The 12,080-nt window shown below is 35.1% G+C and overlaps 1 protein-coding gene across 1 annotated transcript in view; it reads right to left on the reverse strand.

Annotated features, from left to right (window-relative positions):
* The window catches only part of LOC309614729 (uncharacterized protein C8orf34 homolog), a 393,717-nt gene that overhangs the window by 85,455 nt on the left and 296,182 nt on the right, over positions 1–12,080 (reverse strand). The window contains 1 exon segment of the mRNA XM_082363485.1: positions 4,769–4,816. Within this exon segment, the coding sequence (XP_082219611.1) occupies positions 4,769–4,816 (48 nt within the window).

Here is a 12,080-nt window from a genome sequence, read left to right on the forward strand (position 1 = left end):
CTCTGATAAAAGAAATTTTCACAAATTGAGATATAGGAAAGTCATTCCGGCTTATACATGAGTTAACTTGAATTTTATGCTAACTAAAATAGCCTGTTTGTGGCCTATTAAACATACATTGTACATCTGCTTTAATTCTTAGAGAAAAGGACGCATTGACCAAAAGTAAAGAATGTCCATGTTCACAAATAAAATTCTTTAAGCAAAAAAAAAAAAGAATGTCCATGTTAAAAATAAAGATTAAATGCGTCTCTTCTTGGGACGCCAATGCTGGTCCTCCTTTGATGCTAAGACTCCCTTCGCAGGTGTCAAGGCCAAGCTGACTTGCTGTGTACTTGCTGGACTGTTCTTTTTTTTGAAACCTTGAAGAATATAACCCTGACTTGTTTAAGGTTCTCTGTTCTGACAAGATATAAAACTGTTCTGAAAACTCTGCTCCCCCCCAAGCAGTTTCTCAGAGTCTTCTGGGCTAGTCCTCAGTTTGGCTCAAAGAAAACTCTTTTCTAGTCTTTCTTATTGATTGTTTATTGATTATTTTCATGACACCTTCATCTTCTTTCTTAATTCATTCCATTTTGTGGTTTTTCTATACAAGGAAATTGTAGGATGAAGTTGTAAAAGACTTTGAAATTAGCAAAAGATTATTGGGTGTAGTCAATGAAAAATAAGTCATTTTCCTAGCAAGCCCTTTTGTTTATCTGATTTTATAAAGGCTCCGAGTCTTTCACTGACTTTGAGCTATTTTACAACTTTGTAATTTATAGAAATGTATAGTAGTGCAAATAATTCTTGTCCATATAAATGCAAATTGCATCTATTTTAATGTAATTGGTTATTAACCTATGGATATTGATCAGTTTTGCCATTTTTTACATCTGTTTATAACTTCATTTCAGCATTCTTTATTTGACTACACGTGTGAGGGTTAGAATTCTCCTTTGAACTGGCTATAACATCTTACTGGTTTCCTCATTCATTAATGACTTAAACAAACCTTGACATGTGTTCATTTTACATCTGTATGAAAGCCATCATGATAAGTGTTTTAAAAACTGCTATCCTTTAACAACATGTATGAATTCTTAATGAATATCGGCGACAAAATAGGGGTTCCCTGCAAAAACCCTTGTTTTCTAGTTTCCTAAGTGGAATTAAATTATAATGCTGAATAATAGTTTTATAATATTTAATATATATTATTATATAATATAATAGTTTATAATATTTTCACTTTTAACAAGTAAATCCCTGTGCATGATAAAAAGCAAATTATCTCTTATTTTTATAGGAGAATAACGTCATGCACTCTCTTTCAAAAGTATAGTTGGAACTTCATTACACTAACAATCACAGAATATACCACAGGAGGAAAAGACAGGCCAAAACTGGCATGAAGAACGATTCTAAGATATTTTGTTACATAGAATTGATCCCCTTTCCAGTTCAGATGGTACAGCTGGCAAAATCAGCCTCAACAGATTTGGAAAGGCCTGCCTGCTCAACGTGCTTCTTTTCCTGTCTGACACCCTCAGAGATTGTGAAGCTGCCGCTTGACACCTTGAGTTAGTTCACACTCCTCTGTGTGTTGCCTTGGCCTTCAGCTAACTTCCTGAAGTTGTGAGGAATGGCTCTAAACTGATCTTGAAAAAGTTTTAAAAATCATTAACTTCAGTCTTTAGCTCTTTATAGTTCCTCAATCATTTAAAGTGACAATACTTACTTGTTGAATACATATGCAAATTAATACATTTCTCTATGAATTAGTGGATTTTTAACCAGTATACTATGCTACTTCTCCAGTTATTCCTTTGGGAAATGTGATAGTTTAAATGGATTAGCTTCTCTATAAAATGTATAGTAAGCTTTGCAAGTGCTTGATTTTGATAAGCTGTTTTCAATTATATATATTTTTTGAGTGAATATTAATATTATAATTCTAACAGCTAAAATTTTTGCGATGTGAAATTTTTATCCCTACCTTGAGTTAGCAAGTGCCTTACATGTAAAGAACACGTAATTTTTAAAAATTGTTAGAACCATTTTGAGGATTAACAGAAATAAACTATTATAAAATATCTCATTTTTATTTGGTCAAAAATACAAATCCTATCTGAAAAAAAATAATACATTAAATATATAGAAAATATAAGTAGAAATTTCATTTTAGCTTTATTTTTTGAGGAGACCATATCATCTCCTTAGTTTTGACTTAGGTCTAAACAGAATTGCCTAACATCATGTGGTTATGATTCTGTCCAATTATAAAACTAAATTTAAAAAATAAATAAACAGGGACTTTGATGTGCAAAGAGCTGTTCAAACTTTAGCAAGAAATGTTAAATATAATAAAAATGTAAACTCTATGGTTTATGTGAGTTTTAGTGTGTACTAAATAAAAGCAAATGTTTGCTAGATCACTTTTAACTTTTAACTTCAATGCTTCTAACATTTATAAATACTGTTCCCCATTGTTTGCTGATTCTACTAACAAGAAGAAGGAGGGCAAAAGTGAAATAAGAGTATAAGTGAGTAAAAATAAAACTATCCTTTTATGGCTCACATTCTTAACAAATTCAGACTGCCAGTGGAGAAGAGTTAGAACACATATTTCCTAAAGACCAAATGCATTAATGTCTGCAAAAAGAAACCAACTATTGATAAATTAATAGTTCATTAATTAAGATCATGCTTAGTTTTTCTGTAAAGGATGATTGTTTACTGCTTTTAAAAAGAGCTGAAATCTAAATATCAATCAATATTAGAAAAAAAATACTATGTGATACTGAACCCCTAGAAAGGAAAGGCTTACCTTGGGCAGCTCACACATAGTCGTAAATTCAAACTGAAAGTCAGTAATGAATCTCAGAAGCTAGAGAGATTACATACCCCAATCAACCAAAAATATTATTTTTGAGAGTAAATGAATAAATAAAACTCATAAATTTATTAATAAGAATTTCCCTTTTACCCATGTTATATTTATAAAATTGGGGATTTTCCATGAAGTATGCAGTTACTTTCTAGAAATAGCGTTTTAAAGACCACTTCAGGGCAGAGCTTCTCAGACTTTAGGGTGTTTATGAATAACACAGGGGTTTTGTTAGAAATGCAAATTTTGATTCTTTGGATCTGGTGTGAGTCCTGAGGTTTGGCATTTCTTACAAGCCCCCATTTCTTACCTAGTCAGAGGACCACAGGGAGGAGCAATGCCCTGCCAGCACTTCTAGTGAAAAGGCACAAATTCCCAACCTTGTCCCATTAAGTACTTACAATTGCTTACAACATGCACGTTTAGATTGCACATATATAATGATGGAGAAAATAAGGATCTTTTCCTTGGATAAGAACCCAAATTAGAATGACTCATTTTTAAAGTTCTATCACGCATGCAGCCCATGCCCTGTACCAGCACCTCGATGCTCCTCTTCTTCCAAAGTACTAGACCCGTACAGGACACATTACAAAAGGCATTAGGTACCCTTTTTGTGGAGGTGACCTACCACCTCTAGTCCCTAATGGGGAATGCTAGCCAAGGGCTTGGGCAACTGCAGAATCCTAAAGGGAGGTTCTACTGGTGTACATATTGAAAATAGTATCTTTCTCTCCTTGGGCAACATTAATTTCTTGGCTGTATTTTTCTCAATTTCTGCATCAAATCCATTACATTGAAATTTAAAGTTGGTGCACCAACACTCCAATTTTTTGCCCCATATATTTTGATTTTCTAACCTGAACTGAGACCATCTACGTAGTTATTTCCTTTCTTTCCTTTTGTTACCCTTTCTCCATTGTGCTTTTGGTAAAACTTCAACCATCTCCAAACAAGCCTGCAAACCAGAGATTTGAGACTTAAAGGGGTGCTATGCACTCTGATTTTCCTCTCCAAGTGATATTTGGAAGCAAGAGTGAGTTTAAGTATGGGTACACTGTTTTGAATAAATGTATGGACTACCTACTACATTCAGTAGGCCACTCAAAATGGTCTTTTAATGGATTCACGCATGAAAGAACAAAATATTTAGAGAAACAGGTTCTGTCTTGCTGAGAAGCAATAGTCAAACCAAATATTTGCTACTTCTATGATATCATCGCCAAACTGTTTTCCAGTTCCCTTCACGTGAAACAGATTCGGATGGCTAATTCAGTGACCATTATGGTTTGGCTCCAGACCAAGTTTTATTGAGTCTGTCCACTGGCTTATCTGAGAGTTCCCAAATGCAGTTTGCAGACAGCCCAAAGACACATCCTGAGACACAGAGCACCCTTGGATATCTCCAAAATAAAACCAGGAGTCTAAATGGTTTTGCAACAAAAATCTGCCAGACATTTTTATTGTCAAGATAGCACTTTGCTTAATGGCTTGTACGAATAACATCCTTGATGAGCGTTTATCACATGAATGAATGCCAATTTGGTACAGATTATTCTCTCCATAAGAACAACGATCATATCTTATTTTTTTTGTGCATGGCCAATATAAAACATGTGTTTCTCATTTATTAGGATAGCAACAAATGTTTGTGAGTGAAAATATATGATAGCCTTAGGTTTATACAGTTTTACCTTCATTTTCAAGATAAATTAATATTTATAGGATCTCCCGACCAAGGAGGAACAAAACACCATTTTGATAACATATTATTTACTGTCTTGTTTTTGTGGGCATGACTGGAAACCCTACAGGCAGATGGAGAGAGCCCAAGTGAGTGTCTCACCCTATATGATAGACTGATTTCAGACCATGTTACAAGACTATCTTAGAACTCACTTCTTCCATGTAGTTTTTCAATGACTGTCCTCCACTGGAGGCTTCTCCCTAGAGGCAAAGAGGAAGAGAGGTTGAAAAAGTCAAGAGAAGGAGAGAGAAAATAGGAAAGAAGATGAGTCACGAAGAGCAGTGAAACCTGGGGGCAACACCAAATCTTTACTATGCTCCAGCATCTCAGTTTGTACTTATGGGATTATCAGTTTGGCAAATTCTTACTCTGAAGGAGATAATAATTGTTTCAAGGCAACAATATATCTTTTAGGTGGATTTTAGGTCACATAAACAAATAACCACCTAGTGGAGCTAGGTGGACAGAATGCTAAATGTGTAGTATAAGATTTTCTGTTATTAACTTTATAAATATGCACCTAAAATTAGATTAAGAAAACAGTCACTAATTCTGTATTTGATAAATCTGTGTGAAGACCTAGCACAGGGACTTAAAAGTACTTATGGAAAAGAGTACAGCTCATTAGCCTTCCCTTTTCCAAATGTTTATATCCAGTCTTCCTCACCTTACTTGTATGTTATTAGTAAATTCTCCGTTATTTGTGCCTTTTACCAGCATTTCATTGAACACTAGTAATCCCTGAGATTTTAAATCACTGAAACTTAAAACATCAAATTAAACAGATATCGCAAACTCATCTAAACATTGCTGGTCAAAATTGTCAAACAACTTGTCAGTTTGGAAAGGTTATATATACATAAAAGCAAAGTGATTCAGTTAGAAAAAGATATATTTTTATACTTCATGGCCAGAAACGTTTGGAAATAAATTCTGAGATATGAAATGATAAATTCTAGGACACCATATGTATTTCAAAGATAACTAAATAAGTGTGAATAAAGCTTACATTTGTTTCTATAACTTTTCAAAGACCCTCCTTTTGAACTTTTCAAGGCTCTCATAGACATGACCTTATTTGATTGGTTTTTCACTACAATTTGAGGGTAAGGCATCCTCAGGTCAATTCGATCCATAAAGAAATTGAAGGCAGGGCTGCTGATTGAAGTGCTTAAAGCCCAGGAGGCAAAAAAGGCATTGCTGGGACTGGATTCAACCCTGACACTCTTCTACCTTGCTGAAATGAAAATTCTAAAACAAAAAATTAAATTTACTTTAGTTTTTTAAAAAAAATTGTGATGTATACTCCAAAGCACTTTCAGAGGGTTAAAAAAAAAAAAAAGCATGCTTTTTCTTCAAAACAAAAATTAAGCTAGGAATAAAGTTCTGGGATTCCTTAGAAATCACAGATGTGGTCATATTTTTTCACAAATCATGGTTTCCACTAGCAAAAAATTAATACGCTATAGTTTAAATGTTTCCAAATGCTTCCAAGCTTGTGGGATTTTTTCAACGGATAAGATAGTGAAAGAGATAGGATAGTTTTATTTACTTAAACTGAAACATAAACTATTAGAAAATATCAAATCCATATAAATCCTCCAAACTGTGAGGAATTTATCTCAAAGCATGCAGAGAGGGCTGGAAACTTACTTCAAATAAACTGCTTTTTATAGTTGAACTAACTACGCTATCACCCCTCATTTGGACAACTGGTCCAGAAAGAATGCTGTGGGTTCTTCCAATTTGGCTCTTGTGTGTGACAGAACTAGTCCATTTGTGCCAATAATCCCCTTTGTCTGTGCTGCTAGGGGCAAGAGAATGAGTGGCAAACTGCCTGGAGTAACAGCTCTGCTTTCTGGAAGGGCCAGCGTCTGAGGGCTGACAGTGAGGTGCTGTAGACTAGTCCCTGGGTGCTCGCTGAAGACACCTATTTGTCTCCTTCGCTCTGGAGTGCAATGGTTTTCCCAAATTGTCCGGATACTTGTAGTCTTATGCCAAGACCTGGTGATGATTGAGGGTTTTCTTGATGACCAGATATAACTAAAGCACTGTGCATACTACAGGGCTTCTCGACAGGCTTTCTTTTTCCCACAGTGCCAGGTCCTTTTCAATATCTACACCATAGAAAAGGAGCAACCTACACAACGCTATTTGTTTCAAAGGCCACACAGCTTGGAGTCTGGCTGTGACCACCTTTCATAAATCACTGACATGGGTGGCACTGATGAATGAGGAACACAAAGTAAACGACTCCAGGAGGAAAATACAGAGGAAATGGACCTTTTGGAGAGAAGATTACAAATGTGGCACAGAGCCAAGTGAACAAAGAAAAGAACAAGACATCAGGATCTCTGAGCCTTGGGGTCAGAAGAGATGGCCCCAGCCAAGAGGCTTGATTCAACACGGCTGCCCCAGGTTCCCCATTTCTAACATGGCACTGCTGAAATGCCGATCTTCCCTCCTTCTCCCACTGGTGGTGCTAATGAAATAAAATCCCTTCCAAAGCACAAAGCTATCAACTTCAGTCATCCTTTTCTTAGCTTTAAAGAATTGGCATTTTAAATATCAAGTCATTCTAACAACATAATATTTTGTTAATCACCTGGAAATGAATCAAAAATACCCAAATGCAATTTCCCTTGAAAAACAAAGAGAAGAAAGGGGATAGAAGGGTGGCAGACAGGGGCATGTGAAGGAGGGAAAGGGCAGAATACATGGAAACTATGCCTTCAAAAAAAAAAAAAAAAAAAAGGAAGAAAAGGAATTTCCTGAAATGTGGTTTCACTTATCATGAATCTTAATATAACCAACGGTTGAGATAAAAATGTTTTGAATGTGAATTACAAAATATATTATAAACTCAGAGAAAGAGAAAAAGAGGCTGATATGATTACTGATCAACATATGACGTGGGATCACAGCTGTCAGAGACAAAGGCTATCGTCACTCCCCTAGTTCTTTTCCAGTTAAGGAAACATTCTCAGTGAGATGGCATATTCTAGAGACTGAGCTAGGACTAGACCCACACTTTCCTGAATCCATCACCATTTTCCACCATACCAGGCTGCTCTTGTTTCAACCAGTATTTCCTGTTCATCTCTTACTCATCTTTAGACAAAATGCATACAGACTTACACTTGCATATAGGGTACATTTATCCTCTAACATTTTATGTCTAAGACCTCTGGTATTCATTTCCTTCAAAGAAAGTTCCATGAGAACTCTACTTCCACCAGAATGTTCTTTCTTCCCACCTTTTTTTCAAATGAAACTAAACAATAATCCTGATACAGACAACACTCTCTTAAGAAGTACCTGTGGTACTTAGAACCCATAGAAGAATGGAAGCTCCATATGAATGGCCAGGGCATTTCTGAACCTAAGGGACCCATAACACTTTACCCCGTTATTTATTCCACAAGTATTTATTAAGCACCTATTGTGTGCCACATAATTAACTAGGCTTGGGGACAAAGAGGTGAATAAGAACTAATCCCTACCATAAAAAGTTTACCTTGAGAAAACAGATCTACAAGTTATTAGAATACAGAGCAAAAGTTAATTGACACAGGTAAGCCCAAGGTGCCACAGGAAAAAATAGGAGGAAAAGGCGCCTACTCTTTCATTTATTTAACAGGCATGTTTTGAGAAATTCTATGTGCTGGGAACTGTTATAGGCATTGGATACAGATGATGAAGGAGTCAAAGTAGAAGGATTAAAACTTGCAGAAATTATTTTTAAGCTTAGTCCTAAAGACAGTCAATTAGCCAGACGAAGGAGCTGAATAAGGAGGAGAACTCATACCAGGCAGAAGGAAAATTCTGTGCAAGGGTCCAGACCCAACAGAGCTAATATATGAAACCACAAGTATTACTATGAAAACCACCAATATACTATGCACTGAAATGTGTATTGCATTTTGAGATATAGAGATATTAACATCGTGTCATTTCCTAATTTTATACTATAATTTCCTGTAATACAGCTGCTAATATAATGGTTACACGTTTTTTGGGGTTTTTGCCATGCCACGAGGCTTGCGGGATCTTAGTTCCCTGACCAAGGATAGAACCCAGGCCCCCTTAAGTAGAAGCGCAGAGTCCTAACCACTGGACCACCAGGGAATTCCTTGTTGTATTTTCTTTTTTTCTATTATTATTTATTTATATACATCTTTATTGGAGTATAATTGCTTCACAATGCTGTGTTAGTTTCTGTTGTACAACAAAGTGAATCAGCCGTATACATACACATATCCCCATATCCCAAAGAGAAAAACAAATACTGTTGTGTTTTCTAAGTGCATTATTACACAGGGTTACTGAATTTGTGACAGATGACAGACAGATTGAAGTTCAGCTTTCCAAACCCCAGCAAACTTTATAGGCGGCAACTACTACTGATGTCCAAGAGAATAAGCAGTGATCTATTTCCAATTAGTAAAAAACTGGGTGCAATAGTTTAGAAAATCAAAATTGTTTTGGAAAGTTCAGAAGTCTTTTAGATCACTGATGTAGTCAATAAATTAATAGTTACACTTGAGTTTTCACACTTACATATATAAACAGATGCTGTTTCTAATTGGCCCCAAAGTCTTTTCATACTGTTGAAAAATTTTTTTCTGAAACTTTGCTCACAATCTCATGAACAATTATAGCACAAGTGCAGACCATCTTTCTCTGAAAATGACACCTTTATCCAGTAGAGAAGACACTTGACTGCTTTAGCATTGCTAAGGGCTAAAAGACAGTAGCATTTTAAGAGAAGATGTTATGATCTTACTCTACCTTTAAGTTCCACAGTGGCTGTGGGTTACATCTGTACCAGGAATCAGCAACCTAAGGTGTGATCAGAAGCCAAATTTCCCTCTCAAAAGGGACAAATAACACTCAGTCCCTATGCACATAACCAACTTTTAAATTAAAATGAGAACAATCTACATTTTCCTTCCAATTTTTTCATGTTAAGCTAAATAGTTCCTTTAGTGATAATGCCCTTGCCTTAGAGACTTACCTTAAAACAATTTAAAAAGGCAGGAGCAGTTATGGAACTAATGACTATTACTAATAATGTCAAATTTTAAGGTATTTTAGCGTTCCTTGTTATTTTCTGAAAAGTGGCTATTCAGTTGCCAAAAAAAAAAAAAGCATTTTATTCTTTTCTTTTCTTCCCACGTAAAAAATATGGGAGTGCAATGCCAGTAATGAGAGGCTCCCTGTTTAGGAGAGTGGTAATTTTTATGAATGGATATTGAATAGGAGAAGGGACAAGATGAGAGGGTGGAGCTGTAGGATGGATGGCTAGTGCTAATCATTTTTAATTGCAATGACATAAAATAGACTGAGATATATATTATTGGTCAATTGACTTTTAAAAAATCCATATGACCTTGAACTATTCACTGTACCAATAACAGCAAATTGTCAGCCATAAGATCTTGGAAAGTCACAACTTGTCTTCTGAAGGTGCGTTTCCTCATATATAAGGTTGTTTCAGAACCACAGGGTTGTTTCACATTGGATAGTGAATGTGAAAGTGTTGAAACCTTCAGAGTTATACAACTGTAAAGTGCAGAATTATTATTCTGTAAATGTGTATATCGTCACTGATCCACTCACCTGTTAGTTTTCCTGTCTTCTCCCCTGGCCCCATCACTCAAATCCTCACATGGTCCTTTGACTGTATGCATATCTTTACCAAAACATATATCACACCCTATTACAACCACTGGCTACTTTCTCTGTCTTTCCCATTTAACTCTAAGTTGTTGAAGGGCAAAAATTGTTTTTATTAATTTTTGCTTCCCAAGTCCTGGTACAGGGCTGGGCAATATAGGTGAAAACTAAATATTTGAAGAATGAATGAGCAAACAAACAATTTGTAGATTTAGCTGGCTCTGGATCCACAGAGAGACTATAGAATCATACAGCTTATAAATAATGAGATAAAAGAGAGAACTCACTTTTAAAATCAGCAAGTAGATAGTATTATTGAATGTGCAATAAAGACACTGAAGAAATTGCTGATTACTTAGGATTTGTAAGTAGTTATTGAATAGAACTTTCACCTTGAAATATGAAAACTATTCGTTAGTATATTTTTACTATTTCGTTAAACTAGTGCTATGGATAATTATTTTCATAATACTGAAAAATGGAAATATATAAAATTGGCCTTTAAAATATCTAATGAGATACATTAGAGTTAGAGATACATTAGAGTTTAGGAAAGAGAATTTTTTTTGAAAAAACTTTCAGAAATAAAGACTAAAGTAGGACAGACAAAAAATAAACAAACACAACAGATAATGTCGTAAAAGAACTAGAAGGTGAATAAGAGAAATTTTTTAAATCAAAAAGAAATTCAGAAAGATATTTTTTTTAAAGGATTTTAGGGAAAGTGATAAATATTGAAGAGAAGCAGAGAAGACGAAATACACAGAAAATAGGAGACCTTAAGGCAGAAAACAAAAGAAAGGGAACAGAATCGATGCAAAAAGTTATAATTCAAGAAAACTTCCCTGAAATAATAATAAAAGAAATTACATATTGCACTGCATATCTGGCAATAGTGAGTCAGACTGATATACTCTAGCAAATTCATCGTATTTTAAAGATAAAACGTCCTTTGGGCATCTAGAAAAACGTACTGCATGATTTATACAGGGAAAATATTTAGATTATCATTAGACTTTAACAGCAGTGATTTATAACGGTAGAAAAATGAAGTAATATATTTAAAATACTGAAGGAAAGAAAATGTGAGCTCAGTAATCTAATGGAGAATGAACTTCAGAAAACTAAAATGCCAAGATCTAAGAACAGATGGTGAGCATTAACTATAGAGTTACCTGTCCTAAGACCACATGACAGTTGAAAAGCAGAGACTATGTTATGCATTGGCTATATACTCTGACAATGTGGATTTGGTACAACTATTAACAAGTTGGACGAGAACAGAGAAAGCATATGCATTTTTTCAGTATTTGTATTGGTAGATGGATTGATATTTTTATCCTGAGACCCCTGTATAGAATATGGAATAAGACAAATGAGTTATTATGGAACATTTTAATTCCAACATTGCCTTTATCATTGAGAATCAGAATTGTTGGTATGGAAAAAAGGAGATAAAGATATAAGAAAATGGGTTAAATTTAAGTCTTGGTATTCTCTAATTTGAATTGAAAGTATCAATGTGAACTAACTGTCCACGCAAAGGGGCTGGAAATAATGATCAATCCAGTAGTAATGAGTATCACTGGTGTCCAGACTGTGGTCTTGAAAGACCATTTCTCACTAAAAGAAACTAGGGCTTTTCAAAAAAAAAAAGGACTGATGCCATATTTGGGACAGGATACACAACACAACATTAGCTTGGAGCATCTTGTGCTACCCAAGAGCAAGCAAGCTATCAGAGACTACCAGGGGCATGACGGAATGACCCATAAACAAACATGA

The sequence above is a fragment of the Balaenoptera borealis genome (genome assembly GCF_965194805.1).
Source record: "Balaenoptera borealis genome assembly, chromosome: 17".
Taxonomy (NCBI): domain Eukaryota; kingdom Metazoa; phylum Chordata; class Mammalia; order Artiodactyla; family Balaenopteridae; genus Balaenoptera; species Balaenoptera borealis.